Source organism: Papilio machaon, chromosome 9 (assembly GCF_912999745.1).
Source record: "Papilio machaon chromosome 9, ilPapMach1.1, whole genome shotgun sequence".
NCBI lineage: Eukaryota > Metazoa > Arthropoda > Insecta > Lepidoptera > Papilionidae > Papilio > Papilio machaon.
In genome coordinates, this window is record NC_059994.1 from 2,040,890 (window position 1) to 2,056,031 (window position 15,142).

The 15,142-nt window shown below is 32.4% G+C and overlaps 1 protein-coding gene across 1 annotated transcript in view; it reads right to left on the reverse strand.

Annotated features, from left to right (window-relative positions):
• LOC106712880 (C3 and PZP-like alpha-2-macroglobulin domain-containing protein 8) overlaps positions 1-15,142 on the reverse strand; it is an 86,387-nt gene that overhangs the window by 43,241 nt on the left and 28,004 nt on the right. The window contains exons 4-6 of the mRNA XM_045679384.1: positions 14,065-14,190; positions 10,885-11,108; positions 7,985-8,140 (exon numbers count right to left, since the gene is read on the reverse strand). Coding sequence (XP_045535340.1) covers positions 7,985-8,140; positions 10,885-11,108; positions 14,065-14,190 — 506 coding nt within the window. The remainder of the gene's footprint in view (positions 1-7,984; positions 8,141-10,884; positions 11,109-14,064; positions 14,191-15,142) is intronic.

Genomic DNA, 15,142 nt, shown 5'->3' on the forward strand with positions numbered 1-15,142 from the left:
TTCCACTGCTAAAACATATGTACATTTTTTTTATCTCTCTTGTCTCAGTTTTTGTACAAGGGTTTTGGCATTACAAATTCACACCAATAGTTGGCCCTTTCTACAATAGGAAACGTAAATCTTCGAAAATAATATTGTATACTTGCGTCGTGTATATCCCGCAGCGTGACCTCCGTAGACACATTTTTGAATCGTCCACGCGAGTCGTCTATTAGTCGTTCTTTGTACTACACGGCTAACACGAATTCACAAAATGCCAACTGTATAGATTTGCTCCGCCATCTTGAAAATCGTACTTTCACACGAGTATTTTGACAAACAAGTAGCGAGCGATTGGTTTGATAACAAAAGAACAAAAGGTCTGCGACGCCTGCCTCTGTCTATAACATTGTATTGCTTAAAGCGCTTAGAGACTAAAATCGCTGGGTATCGAAGATTTACCTAGCCTTGTAAACGAAGGGACTTACACTAATTACGACTGACGTAGATGGGAAATAATATTAACGAATTTTAGTTCTGTAGTGGAACTTTTCATTTAAATAGTTGATTCAGAAAATTAATTCCTGTACTATTTAATCGTTAGTAGTTAATCCGTTAAGTGAATATAATTGGTATTAAATTCAATATAATTATTAAACAGTACACTGTAAGCTCGATTTATCTATTTATGAAAACCACGACTAGTGTCGTCAATGTTCTCAAGCGGTTTAAACCTTCAATTAAATTAATAATCTTGTGATTCGATTTGACTCGATCGAAACATCGTTTGTAGCTTAATTTGAGGTATCGTAACATTGATAATGATGATATCCTGAAAAAGTGACTGTTAAATTAAATAACCAATTGACCATCTCAATATTTAAAGACATATATTTCTTTTTTGACTTGAAGACTGTCATTAGACTTTTACTTATCACGTTTTTTCTAATTTAGTCTGATATCAATAGTTCTGGAGTAAAACATATTATTTATCTCTTTAAAGTCTATCTTATATTGGTTTTATATTAATCAAAAATATAAATAATACAATATTGGATTAAAATACTTTATAAATAATATTCTCGAAACAAATACAATATTAAATATCCATAATTCAATACGACATTTTGGTGGCATTATGCCGGAATAACACACTAATCTCTGGGTTGTAATCCCGCTCGATGGATGGACGTTTCCATTAGGATTACCAACAGACGTGAGCTTTTCAGTATAAACAAAAATCATTTTCAGTAAATATTTACCCCGCACTTGTGATTTTATTAAGTCAAAGTTTTAAACCATAGCAGATCTATGTGCTAATGTCAATTATATGATCATTATTAAAACAAAATTTATGATTTGGATACCGCTACCACAGCGTACAGCACGCTGTGGTAGCGGTATCCAGGCACACGGCCGAATGTGCGTATTACACGGACGACCGCCAAGACGCAACAGCAAGGCTTATCCTGAGGGCAACGAACGCGCCAACCGACAAAATCATCGCCTATAACACAAAAATGGCGATGAGAAACCGAGATGCGGCGATCGTAGAAGGTCTTTTAAAAATGAGAAACACTACATCCGTCGCCACAGTTTAAATATAAAAAAATAAAAAAAACTAGTTATAGTATAAGTAATTTAGCTAGTAAGTTTAGTATTGAAAAAGTTAAAAAAAATATATATAATTAAGTTAAATTATATGTATTTATAAGTATATATATATATATCAGGAACAAACGATGTAGCACAGGGATATTAATTAAAAAAAAATATATATATTACAATGACAAAGTGAAAAACGTAGACGATGCTTTCCTGTTGGGCCAATCAGCCGTTTGGAATTCTTTCTCATTGGGCCAATCGAATCCAAAATATTAATGGGCTTATCGAGAACATCCACGTTGACCTATTTTAAGAGATTAGGTACAAGCAAGTCATTTTTATATACAGAATTTATAGAGATTTTGTTTTGTCCATTTATTAAATGTGTTAGTTAGTTTTTGTAGTGTCATAAAATTCAGAGTATCTTTAAATTCTAATAGTAAAATTAAGTAAGATTTGAAAATGTAAAAGAAAAAATGCAAGCATTGTCTTTAATAATAGAACGTTAGCAATTTTTCGAAGTTAAGAAAAGCATTTCTTTATCTTGAATTTATTTTCGCAAGTAAACCGAGATTAACGCTTAATGGGCATTTCTTAAAAGCTTTCACTTCAACAGATTTAACACTAAGCTCTACATTATTTGACACTGCAAAAAATATAAGTACATTTCAGTTTCTCTTTTTTATATAATGCTGTACATAGACAAGAACTTTTCAGCACCTATTAATAGTTTGTATTTATGTTAATATTTAAAACCTAATGTTTAAATCTAATGTTTCAAAAAGGTGAGAATAATAATTAAAAATAGATCATTTATTTTTTTTATAAGTTGCTATCGCTTTCAAATATCGAACGTTTTGTAAATGATTTATTAAGATTGAAAAAAGAAAACTTCATACATCCATCTTATGCGTCCTTAAAAAAAAAAGAAAACTTAGGCGAATCAATCACAATCAAACGCAGGCCGAGTTTTATCTTCAATTCAAAAGAGTGATTTATTTTGAGAGATGTATCGCCTGAGGAAAAAGAATAATATCTTCAAATCAGATTTCGAGGAATAATTGATTGATCGACACCACTTTCTTTACATATGGGTCATGTCTAATTTCAAGGAATGGAAAAAAGGTAATCTTATATATAAAATTCTCGTGTCACAATGTTCGTTCCCGTACTCCTCCGAAATAGCTTGACCGATTCTCATGAAATTTTGTGAGCATATTCAGTAGGTCTGAGATTCGGCCAACATCTATTTTTCATACCGCTATTAAGTTTTTTTAACTGTGCGCGGACGGAGTCGGGGGCGACAGCTAGTATTCAATAACATTCTTTGCATCAAGTTACTAATTTTTTCCCCCTATTTTTTTAAATATAAAAACACAAATTCAATTCTTAATAACGAAAATTTAAATTAGCTCAGTTTTCTTTTACTGATAGTAAATTACAAGTTCAGTTACATATTATTTTACGCAGTTAAAATATCATCAGATTTTCAAATATAAATCTCGCAATCTCCTTATAATATTTTGGAACAAATCCCTTCCCTAGTACAAGCGTACAGGAGGGCGTAAATTCTTAATACCGAAGTAAGAACTTTAAGCGGTTGAAGCCATTACAAACAGCTCTTTGAAACTTGAAAACCTTTACCAAACTTGTCGAGGCATAACACAACTTATATACGACTAATTTCGAGGAACGTGGACTGACTGTCTAGTGAGTATGGCTTTGGAAATATAGCGTTCGTTTGATTAACTAAAATAACTTTTCATCAATCAAGCTATATATTTTTTATATTGTAAGGTGGAAAGCGAGCAAGCTGTCATCTGTTTTCACTAAAATTGAGAAGCGATCGCTTCCCACAGACATCTGCAATTTCAGATGTGTTGCCTACCGTTAACAACATTTCCCCTTTCTATGCGTATCCCTCCTGCGCCAAATTCACTTCGTAGACGTAACTAAAATCTGGCCTCCGGCACGAACACTGATCAGACGAAAACGGAATTACTTCAACTTCACGCCCGTCTTCTATATGGTCGTGGTATTTCATCGTTCGCTCCGCACATTCATGCACCCAACAAACATTGTTGTTGTGGGATCTACTACTGTTAATTTGAGTGCAGCAGTATATATTTTTTTAAGTATGATGCCTTTAATTTTATTAACTTATCATAATAATTTATGAAGTAAATACAAAATCAGCACACTATATGTCCCCACTGAGAAGCTCGGAGCCTACCCTAAGTTAGGAGTGACTAGGCCGTAGTCAACCACGCTGGCCCAATGCGGATTGGTTGACCTCACACATATCTTGGAATTTCTTCTCAGATATGTGCAGGTTGCATCACGATGTTGCATCACCGTAAGAACGTCGGATAGATGTACAAATATAAATCGAAAATCACATTGGTGTACGTCAAGATTTGAGCCCAGGACGTGCAGATTACAAATCAAGTGCTAACCCCTGAGCCACCGACGCTCTTTATGAAGTAGTCAGTAAATATTTACGTCAAGTATAATTAACTCTTTAGCAAATCTTTTAGCATAATTTCTCTTAACTTCCTTTAAGATCCTGGTTACGTCGTAATTATATAATTTAATGTTCTAGATTAAAGTCTTGCAACTTCAACAAATTCCATTAAATTTTCATAAAACCCATTGACTCTGTTTCTATGGCAGTATGTTAATTAACTTCAGATTATTTCCACTTTTAACATAATGAATTACGCATGTTTGCCTTTCAATTAACTGTTAATGTGTACACTAAATAAAAACTACGACTCATTAACAAACTCATTACACTGTAATTTAATAATTATTTTAGTTTTGACTTGATTGCCAAAAGATTTTATTTTAATCTTACTAATATTATAAATACGAATGTTTGGATGGATGGATGTTTGAAGATATCAACAGAACGGCTTAACGGATCTTGATGAAATTTGGCACAGATGTAGAACATAGTCTGAAAGAACACATAGGCACTTATTACGTTTTTTTTAATTCCGCGCGGACAGAGTCGCGTGTGACAGCTAGTACAATATAATTACAATTTCATAGCATTCAAGTCCTTTATTACGTTTGTAATTTGAATATTCAATAAATCAATTTAATTTTCATTTCTAATAATATGAATTCCGTAATACCATTAACTTATAAAATGGGCTGATGCTTCACAAAAAAAAAAATACTTAGTAAAAATTTTGCCGAATTCACAATCAGGGTAATTGGAAGCATTTGATGAGATTCTAATTACGAGTTCTAATTGAGTTTGCCTTTGCTTATTCATTAAGCCAATTGAATCCGCCTGTAGCTTATTAGACTTTGAAGAGGTTGCTTAAGAGTACAATATTCTCTTAAACTACATACGAGTCTTATTTGAATTAATTAAAGTTATATTCTAAGCTAGCTATGCCCGCGTCTTCGTCCGCCTGAAATACTGCTCTCGGGTAGCATTTTACACTCACAATAACCTTACATATTCCCATTTAAACTTTCATCTCCTATTCCCTACTGTGCATCCTTGAGGGTATAACTTTTACAAACTTCGAAATTTATATTTATTTATATCAAATTAATAGCCTAAAAATAAGTTTCAAGCTTCTTACTATAAAAATGATACTTTCATGTTTTTATCCTCCCTTTCATCCCTTATAAACCAACCCTTTGGTCGTATTAAAAATAGCTTTTGTAATTTCTCAGTCTCTAGACTAGACTATATGTGTACTAAATTTCATTGAAACCGGTTTAATAGTTTTGGCGAGAAAGTGACATAGACAGACAGACAGAGTTACTTTTTTTCATTCATAATATTAGTAAGGATTAGAATAAAACCGATTATAGGCATTGAAAAAAGTAAGTAATGAGATTGAATGTGCACTGTACCTAAGGTCCCTTGACAGGTTCTACATAGGAAGTTGGCACTTATATGTACATGAATGTAAAAATTGAATTAATTGATTACAAAGATTTCAATCGGATTTTTCACGCTATGTGCATTTCTTACATTTATTATACTCGCTTCTAACTACATTTTTTTAATGCACTATATTATGTTCCTCAGTTATATACGACAGTTAATAGTTATATATATATATATATGTACATATTACTATGTCTGTAAGTTACCCGATAGCCATCGCTTCAAGTTAACCGAACGGATTGGATGAGCTAATTTTGTTAATCTCCCCGTCAGTGCCGAACCCGAGTAATTTAATCAAAATTAAATCAATCGTGTTTGCTTCTCTGCTACAAAATGAATCTATAAAGTACTAGCTATTGCCAGCGACTCCATCTGCGCGTTATTAAAAAAAAAACATATTAAGTAGTCTATGAGTTCTTCCAGACTATGATCTACATCTATGCCAAATTTGGTTGAGATTTGTTGAGCCGTTCTGGAGATAGCTTCAAACAAACATCCATCCATCCAAACATTCGCATTTTCAGTTTGAAAACAAGCATAGACCACTATTCTAAACTTTAATTAATGATCTTCAAGTCTGACCGCAGACTGCAAATCTAGCAAATGGATTGATTTCAACTTTGCTTAGAGAGCTAGAGGAGCAATCAATTTCGCTAATAACTCAATCTGTACAATTGGAACTCTACAACTCTAAATAAGCAGCTTTAATTTAAAGTAATTCATATTGGTTTATTAATCACTAATCTATTAAAAATAAGTCAATTTCATTGAAATTGTGATATGTGTAGTGTATTTAAAAATGTTACGACATTCTGTGACGAGTTTAAGTTAATTTTACTAAAATTCTTGTTATCTTACTGTTTGTAACAAGGTATATCTGGAACGGCTGCATGGATATCGATGAAATTTAGTATAGATGTAGAACACAGTCTGGAAGAACACATAGGCTACTAAGTTTTTTTTTTATTCCGCGCGGATAGATTTGTGGAGAACAGCTAGTTAATTTTAGCACTAGACGATTCTTAATAATGATCTAAATGCCCTTTTTATTTTAGTAAGCTCTTTCAAAAATATTACCAAAGTATTTACCTGTTCGGGCTTTTGTTAATTTCCGCAATTAATAACAGTTCCCTAAGAAATATTTCAAATATATCCGTAAAAATTCACATAATCAGAAATTTTACAATTTTAATATTTCTAATGTAAAAGTTACGAAAGTGTGAAAAGTACTTTATCCAAATTGCCAATTGGGGAAACGAGCGCGATATATTCTGATGATGATGCAGCGCCCTCTACACGGTAATTGCTTCTCCCAAGTGACATTACTAAGATGGGAATAAAATTTTAAGGATTCAACTTTGTAAAAAAACTCATTTTTAATCAGCATTAAAGCTTATACGTACAAATACAGAAATGATTAAATCCTTTGTATATAAGAATAGACAGTCTTTAAATGTGTTTTTGTATTAGCATATTTTAAATTCACTCTTAATAAAAGCCGCAAAAAGTTCTTATATTACCATTAACGCGTAAAAATGGACGTGACATACCATCATGGGTATAATATTGTATTAAATGCATGCAAAAATTACTGCTCAATTTGATTATTTTGTTCCATTTTCAAAAATAAAAAATAAGCAACAAAACTTAAATCGTAACTATTTCATACATAATTTGAGTTTGCAGTTCGGATTTAACACTTCAAACATCGAGGGCTGCGTGCGGATTAACGTTAAAATGTTTTAGAAATGTACGGATGTTAAAATCTGCACATTTGTATTCGGCGTCAGAAGCACGGTTACTGTCCTGGGGGAGCGCGCGGGGTGAAGGAGGGGGACGTATTGAAGTTTCACAAGTTTCTTGGGATCCAATTAATGACGCGATTAAAGTAAATTAGCTTTGAGGCGCGAACGACCGATATTAAGCGTAACTCCAAGCTCCGGTTACTTCGGATTAAGATGGGGATCAGTGAGTGTTAAATGTAACATCGAATATTTTTTTTTATAAATGGTCAATCTTTTACTATAGAAATTGTTAGTTTTATAATACATTGTTATTATACTTGTTTATTTATTTAGTTAAAAGATATTGAATTTTATGGAATATTTTTAGGTGCCGGAGGTCTTATTAAATTCTAATGTTAATAAGAAAATGATGGGAAGAGGAAGTAGATTTGGCGGTGGAGGAGACGCATAGGATGGGGAAATATCATCTTTCCTTGCGTCCCCTCTTCCGTTCTTTAAAGGTAGGGAACACATCTGCAATTGTAGTGTTCATGGGCAGCGGTCGCTTCGCTATTTCGGCGTGAGGTGGTCGCTTACTCGGTTGCCACGTTATAATAAAAAAATACATGTTAAACATTGTGGTATCTACTTGAAGGAAATTCCTTATAGTTGCTTTGAAACGTCTTGTCAAATGTTACGTGATTGCTTTCAAATTTATCTGTCTCTATAACTAGTATATCGATAGCTTAATGACACGTACCTGCAGATTGACATAGGGTGCATCAGCCATCACTGTGGGAACTATGAATCCTCCCTCTCCACTCGACATGTCGATGTCTTGACTATAGATGTCGGTTTTGTCGTCGTACAACTTGACTCGAACACGCACTCGTTTCTCTGTACTCATTGCTTCCACCTAAATAGAGAAAGAATGGCATGAATTGAAATTTCCAAACGTACACATTTTATGTGATTTTTGTTGTCAATAGATGGCGCTAGTAGTCTGTATCTTTTAAATGTGTGTTATTTGCGCTATTTACGATTTTTGGAATAATGGTTTATTTTAAACGAAAATGCTGTAGTATCAAGTGTTAAGATTAAAATTAAGATACAAAGTTCGTACAACGTGGTCTGGCTTAGATCCAAAACAGTGAAAGAGGAATAAATAAACGATATCCAAGTAGTCTTTGTTTGAATTTTGAATAAAATTAACATCCTATTAAATTGTTAAAAAAACGGATTATCCGAGTTTTTAATATTTACGAAATAAAATTCCAGCCCTATATCCTTTTATGATTAAAGTGCAATTAATATCGGCTATGATGCCCCCGAGAGCCTTTAAGCCACGTATAATAAAGTATTCGTAGCCTTTGCCTGCTGCGGTTAAAAAAACTTTATGTAAAAATGATACTCAGAAATATAATTAAAATATTTTTATTCCGGTATATCCTAGTTAAATTTATACAGCAGGAAATATTTTATTTTTAAGGCTTAATAACACCCTCCAAATTTTCTTCAAATTAATGTACAAAAAAAAAATATTTTAATGAAGATTGTTGGTACAGATGCAATAATTTTTAAAAAAACTTGAGAAGAAAGATAAAAAGAGGCAAAAAGAAAAACATTTCCATTAATATTTAGAAACGAATATTTTAAATTTTGCAACGAAGGTAAACTAAAAAAAATAATTACATATTTCGACTACATATAAAAGTATCACAAGGAATTCTAACTCTCACCATTGAGTGTAGAAATATGAAGTCCACTAAAGGTTGATTAAGTTATTAAACTCATTCATGATCTGGCTTATGTCCAAAATCTGTGCAGGGAATGGACCCAATTTGAAGCAGTGAAAATTAAATATGTTCGCCCCCGTTTTCGCGCTTTGTGTGTCACGACCCTTACAATATGTAACCTACATTTATATGTTAATTGCGAGTAAGCTTTTTATCCGTTGGGATTCGATGGCTTATTTTCTCATTTTGTTGTTCATGATTTCTCGTATAGAACTCTTTTACTTTGCAGTCACTGATTTTCGTATTTTAATTGCCTTTTAACACTGAAGCAATATATTTGTAATTTAAAGAGTAAAATTGGGATACATAGAAAGAAAAACGGTGTTCACCAGTTGCGTAAATTAATTTCAAGAAAGTTAAAAAAGTATTGTAACTTAGGTACAAAAATCGATGCTTTCCAAACTTGAAATTAATACGCAATTTTCATACATACATAAAATAATTTGACATTAACAAATTTGCTTTTTATCTTCAATCAAAAAAGGCTAAACTTACAAAAATACTCTAGCAGTAGTAATACTAATTCCAAAACACAGAACGGACAGAGCGGAGAAAGAATCACGTCGATATAAAAGCTGCTCGTTAGGCTGCGTTCGTAATTTATTATATTGTAACACTGCCAAGACATTGGTGAGAATAGTAAGGATATACCCACCGCATACAAAATACTTCCCGTTTGTTACGTAATATAGATCTGACGTAATATATTTACATTATATGAAACGGCACTTTTATTTGTATATAACACGGTACTGTGTAGGACTGTATTAATACGAATTTGATCCGTACATTGAAATCAAAGAATATGCAACCAGTTTATCTTTTTTACTAACTGATAGGAGTACTGTGCGGACAAGTAAATACGTTTTTCGTTTGCAGTTTTATTTTACATATAAATTCTATTGTGATCTCATGTAGCCTGAAATGGTAAAACAATTTTGTCAAATCATTTAATTCATATTCTTTTGAAAAGAGCCATAGAAGCCATGATCTTTGAAAGTAGCAACTATTTACTTATTTAACTGATCAAACGGTAAAAATTTTAGTATGTCTAATACTTACAATTGATTCAACAAAAACTTTATTCAAACAATTGATTAATTTGAAATTTATTCAATTTTGGTTCAGCCACATTTTTTGCTTTAAATTAATTCATGAAGTCTTATCCATGATATACAAACAAAGAAGTATTTATTGTTAAGTCAGGATAAAGAGGCACCCTTCAAAGTTCTGCAAACGAAGTATGAGCTAACGAACCATCATTTGTTAATGTTCATACACGTAGATAGTCAGTGCTTTCAAAACGGCGGACTATTAATAAAAGAAAAAGTGCAATTCCGAGCACCCGCGGAACAACGTACAACCGTATAACTTTACTAATTGCAAAGATTTAAAATTGTAGCTTTTAATTTCGAAGTAAAAATATAACATTTTAAAATTTAATTGCTAGACTATTAGACATATTGCTTGTATTTATTTTAACTTTATTTTAGTGTTTGACCTTTGTTCTTTTGTTTTGTTCTTGTTATTACTGAATTAATGGACTACAAACTAAATATTGTTTAGTTAACTATAACCGTTTCCGTTCATTATCAGACCACAAAAAATGGTAATAGAACAGAAACACGATGACACAGTAAAACTCTTAAGAATTAAAAATAAATCAAGCAATACAAATAGTTAAGTTCCAATAATAAACTTTCAAAGTTAAACAAGAACATTAATAATGAGTAAAATATAAATTTACAGTAAGTAAAAGTAATTTCACAGTAAGATATAAAAATATACATGTAAAATGTATCTCTTCTGTCTTATCCGGGCAAAAATTATAATTATAAAAAACAACAAAGAACAACACACTTACCCTTCCAACAAAAGGCAAGCCAGGCTTGTACCGTCGCCGCATGCTGTCAGCGAAGCGTAATTCTACGTAGTGTTGTTCAGCTGCCGGCGCGGCTGCACTAGCGCCGCCTGGGCCCGTTCCTACGTTGATATCAACACGGGCTGATGCACCACCGCACTTCGCTTCGACACGCCATATCCCCGAACGAGCACCCGGCGCGATGATGGAACTTAGTTTTCTGACACCTGTGAAGGGATGTTCTATCAGTCTTTGTACAATGCGGTCGCAATAACATGACTGTTACGTAAAATGCGTCATTTTATGCCCAGTGTATATATCAAGTAAATAGTTTTCTTATCATCTTACATCTTTGATTGTTTCCTTTATAACTGTTTTGGTAAGACATTGCGATGTATAAATTATAAGCTATTTGTATGTATTCGTTTGTACAAACTTAATAATATATGTTTTTTTGGTCATATTTTTGGTAATTTGATATTAAAAAACAAATTAATTATGTCTGTATAGCTCAGTAGAAACTCAACTAAAACGTTTCGCTCGCGGTATGCAGGCGTAAGAACTTCTCTTAACCTAATTACTTTTAACACTCGTACCAAAAACAGCATTCGAAACCTAGATATGAATTCAAGGCAAGAGCTTGTTGGCCTAAATGTCAGTTTGGTCGTTGGTAATTTAAACTACTAAAATATATACCTGGCCGTTAATAAAAACGATTAATACTTTGAAACGTGAAAAAAAATATAATCAAATCTGCAGTTAAAAACTTATTTTCATGTCTTACTTGGTTGTTGATACACTAAATTATAAAATCACTCAAAGCTTGTAAAAAGAAAGGAAATAATACATCCATCAGTAATAAGTCACCCGCCCATGTAAAGGCAAATCCAATCTATCACAATTTGACACGGGTTTCCACTGAATATGACACGAGAAAGCTTTTATAGAAGGCTTCAATCCATGATACGTTTACGCAACATTTTTTTCACAATATAAGGTATTTTAGTCCGTATTCGGTTTTCTTTTTTATCGCATGATAAAAAAATATTCATTTTTGTCTACGTTATTAAAATTCAAAGGTTTTCTTTTCTCTATCGGCAGAGATCATAAATAAAATTAAATCATACAAAAATAAAATCTTACATATCGACGCCCCCATCGAATAATCCTGTAATGCACTCTTACCGGGTTTTTGCTTTTCCGTCGAATTCGGCATCTAAAGGTCCTATTACACGTTACTATTTTTTTTATTTTTCTCTTAATGTTAATTACGGAGATAAAAAGTCATTATTGAAACAGATTTTTTTTATTTCCAGGATTATCATTTTTCCTTCATAGCACAGAATACGCCCGGAATACATGAATGAAAATTAAACACAATGAAGCTTTAAAAATTAGCTTTGTTTAGGTATCTAAAAGTTTCTTGTACAATAATTATTGATGAAGTTATTAAAGAAATACGGTTTTTTGCTTCTCCTGAAAAATTTGATTTTTCCTATTACGGGGTTATTCGGTAGGGGCGTCGATATTATGAATGTATTTCGCGATGTTCACATATGATATGACACTATTATACGAGTAAAGTAAGATAACAAAAACAAACTTATGTAGTCTTCTATCTATATATATAAAAGAAAGTTGTGTTAGTTACACCATTTATAACTCAAGAACGGCTGAATCGATTTGACTGAAAATTGGTGGGCAGGTAGCTTAGAACCAGGAATAGGACATAGGATAATTTTTACCCCGTTTTCTTTTTCTTTTTTTTTTTTTTTATTCCGCGCGGACGGAGTCGCGGGTAAAAGCTAGTTAAATATATAGTAAGAAGGATATCTTATTTCAGTAACACGACCTAATAATTCGTCTAGCCAGACCAATACTTCGACTCACTGTTAAATTAGAAGCCATCTTAGTCCGTGACAAGAAACAATTTACTTGGAATAGTTTCACTAAACTGCCCTAGTTCATTTGTGCCGTGGTCTTAACTAATGAACTTTTAGTTTTATTGAGTTTTGCTGCTTAAAGTTAGTCACTTCTTAGTTATTTGGAAGTTTAATTTTAGAAGATAATATTATTTCAATTAGTTTAAATAAATGTTTAATGATCTATTTATTAAAACTTGAACTTTTCGAATGGCATAAGTTATATGAGAATTATACATACGTCGGTAACGCAGTTGTAAATCGTTTGACCTGACCGGACCGAAATGAATAAGTGCATATTCAATACCTACCAATGTGTTTTTCTCTTTTCAAATTTCATATGAATATTTTTTTCCGAAGTTATTAAGATGAAGGAAAACATCGTGATGCCACATTTCTGTGATATGTCTTATGTCTCAAGTCAACTAACCCGCACTGGGCCAGCGTGGCTGACTGTCGCCTAGTCACCCCTGATTTAGGGTAGGCTCCGAACCTCTTGGTGGGGACATTTATTAACTGACACCTAAGTACTATGCTTTATTATATTTGTACAAATATGTATTTAGTGTTCTTATAACTCCGAGCATTTGAATTTCTAGAGTAAACAGTGGTCGTAGAATAACTAAATAAAAAATAATTAGTTCACTACGATATAAATATTTGTACACGACACCATTTTTGGGCCACTCTAATCTATAATAGGAATCACCTAAGAACCGTAAATAAACGCAAAGGGAACATAATACGCAATCCAAACAAAGGCTGAGCTTCACTATTTGTAATCGGAAATTGAATCCGTCAGATACCAGTACAACCTTGATCCATGGTTTCAGTGACAAGAAAACGCTTTTAGCGAGAAAAAACATTACCTACCGTACATATTGTTTAAGAGACCCCATTCGAGATTAAGTTACGAAAACTCGATATTAGGTAGGAAAATAAAGAAGTAAGAATGATCCGAATACATTATATAATGAGATAGTAACAAAGGATGGAACAAAAGTAAATACACACGAAATATACTTAAAGCTAAAACTCGTAAAAAAAAATTATTTCGAGTTTTTATTAAATTTACCTACTGATATTTTGCGATAAGAATTTACTTTATCACACCCAATTTTTAACAAAATAACTTCTTTTGTTTTGCAAAATTTATTTGTCCTCTAGTCGTTTTTTCGTTTTATACTTTATGTAATGTGGCTATGGTGTGCTATGTTTAGAGTCTTATTACAATGACATATTTAAAATTTGTATTTCTTACCTTCATCCATAGACAGCTGATCCCAAATAGCGACCTTGGTGCCCGCGGGGTCACTCAGCGCCACGTAAGCAATTTCACCACGAACTAATCGTAGATCGTGATCCAAAGCCAGTATCCAGAATGTTACTGTAACAATATAATTATAATTTAATTCCAAGTCGTCTTATGGTTGAAATTCGATCTTTAATCATCCGCTAAAGAAACAGTTAATATATATTTTTTTAAGTTTAATGATTTGAGTACCAAATTATTTGTTTAAAATATTCTTTGTCATTAAATTTAATAATTGTGTTTGCAATGAAATGAAATTCATCATTAACCTTTAAAATAATGATTCCAAATGAAGTAACCTTTGAATGATATCGCTTTTGAATAACCTCGTGTTATTTACATAAACTTTAAACATCCAGATTTATACTAATACTGCCAATTTAAAATGAACCTTAAATCTATTAGCTAAGATATATTTTGAGATGCTTTAAAATAAAATGATTTTGATTCAATTAAGCAATGTTTTCCACGGCGCATAAATTTAAGCATCGCGAAGATACAAAATAAACTCGTAAAATAACAACGAAGTCAAGCAAAAATTAATAGCAAGAGAGGGAAAATATAACAATGGATATTCAGTTCAGGTTTTGGAAAATACCTTTTAATAGCGTGTTTACGACTCGGCCATTCTTCAATATATTTAAAAGCTTTCATAATGAAAATTTGTATTAAACAATTTAATATGTAAAATATATTTATACACCTTTTTTAACAGTATGTATGAATGTAGAAGTAGAGAGGAAGCTGTGGTTTCTGCCTACGTCTCAAGGTTGCCGGCGTGAGTAATATGAGATGTTGTTTAGAGAATACACAATTCCTCCAAATTACAACTCTACGACAAATCCAAATGATACGAAAGCAATAAATTCTATCTCATCCCTAAATACCATCTTGATGTTTGAAAGTCAATTTGTAAGTAAACGGTCACAAGAGCAGTTGGTAGAGAAATATATGGGCAGTTGCTTTGTAATTAATTACACCCACTAACACCCGGTTTACGTTCCAACTTGAACAATAAACGGAAAGT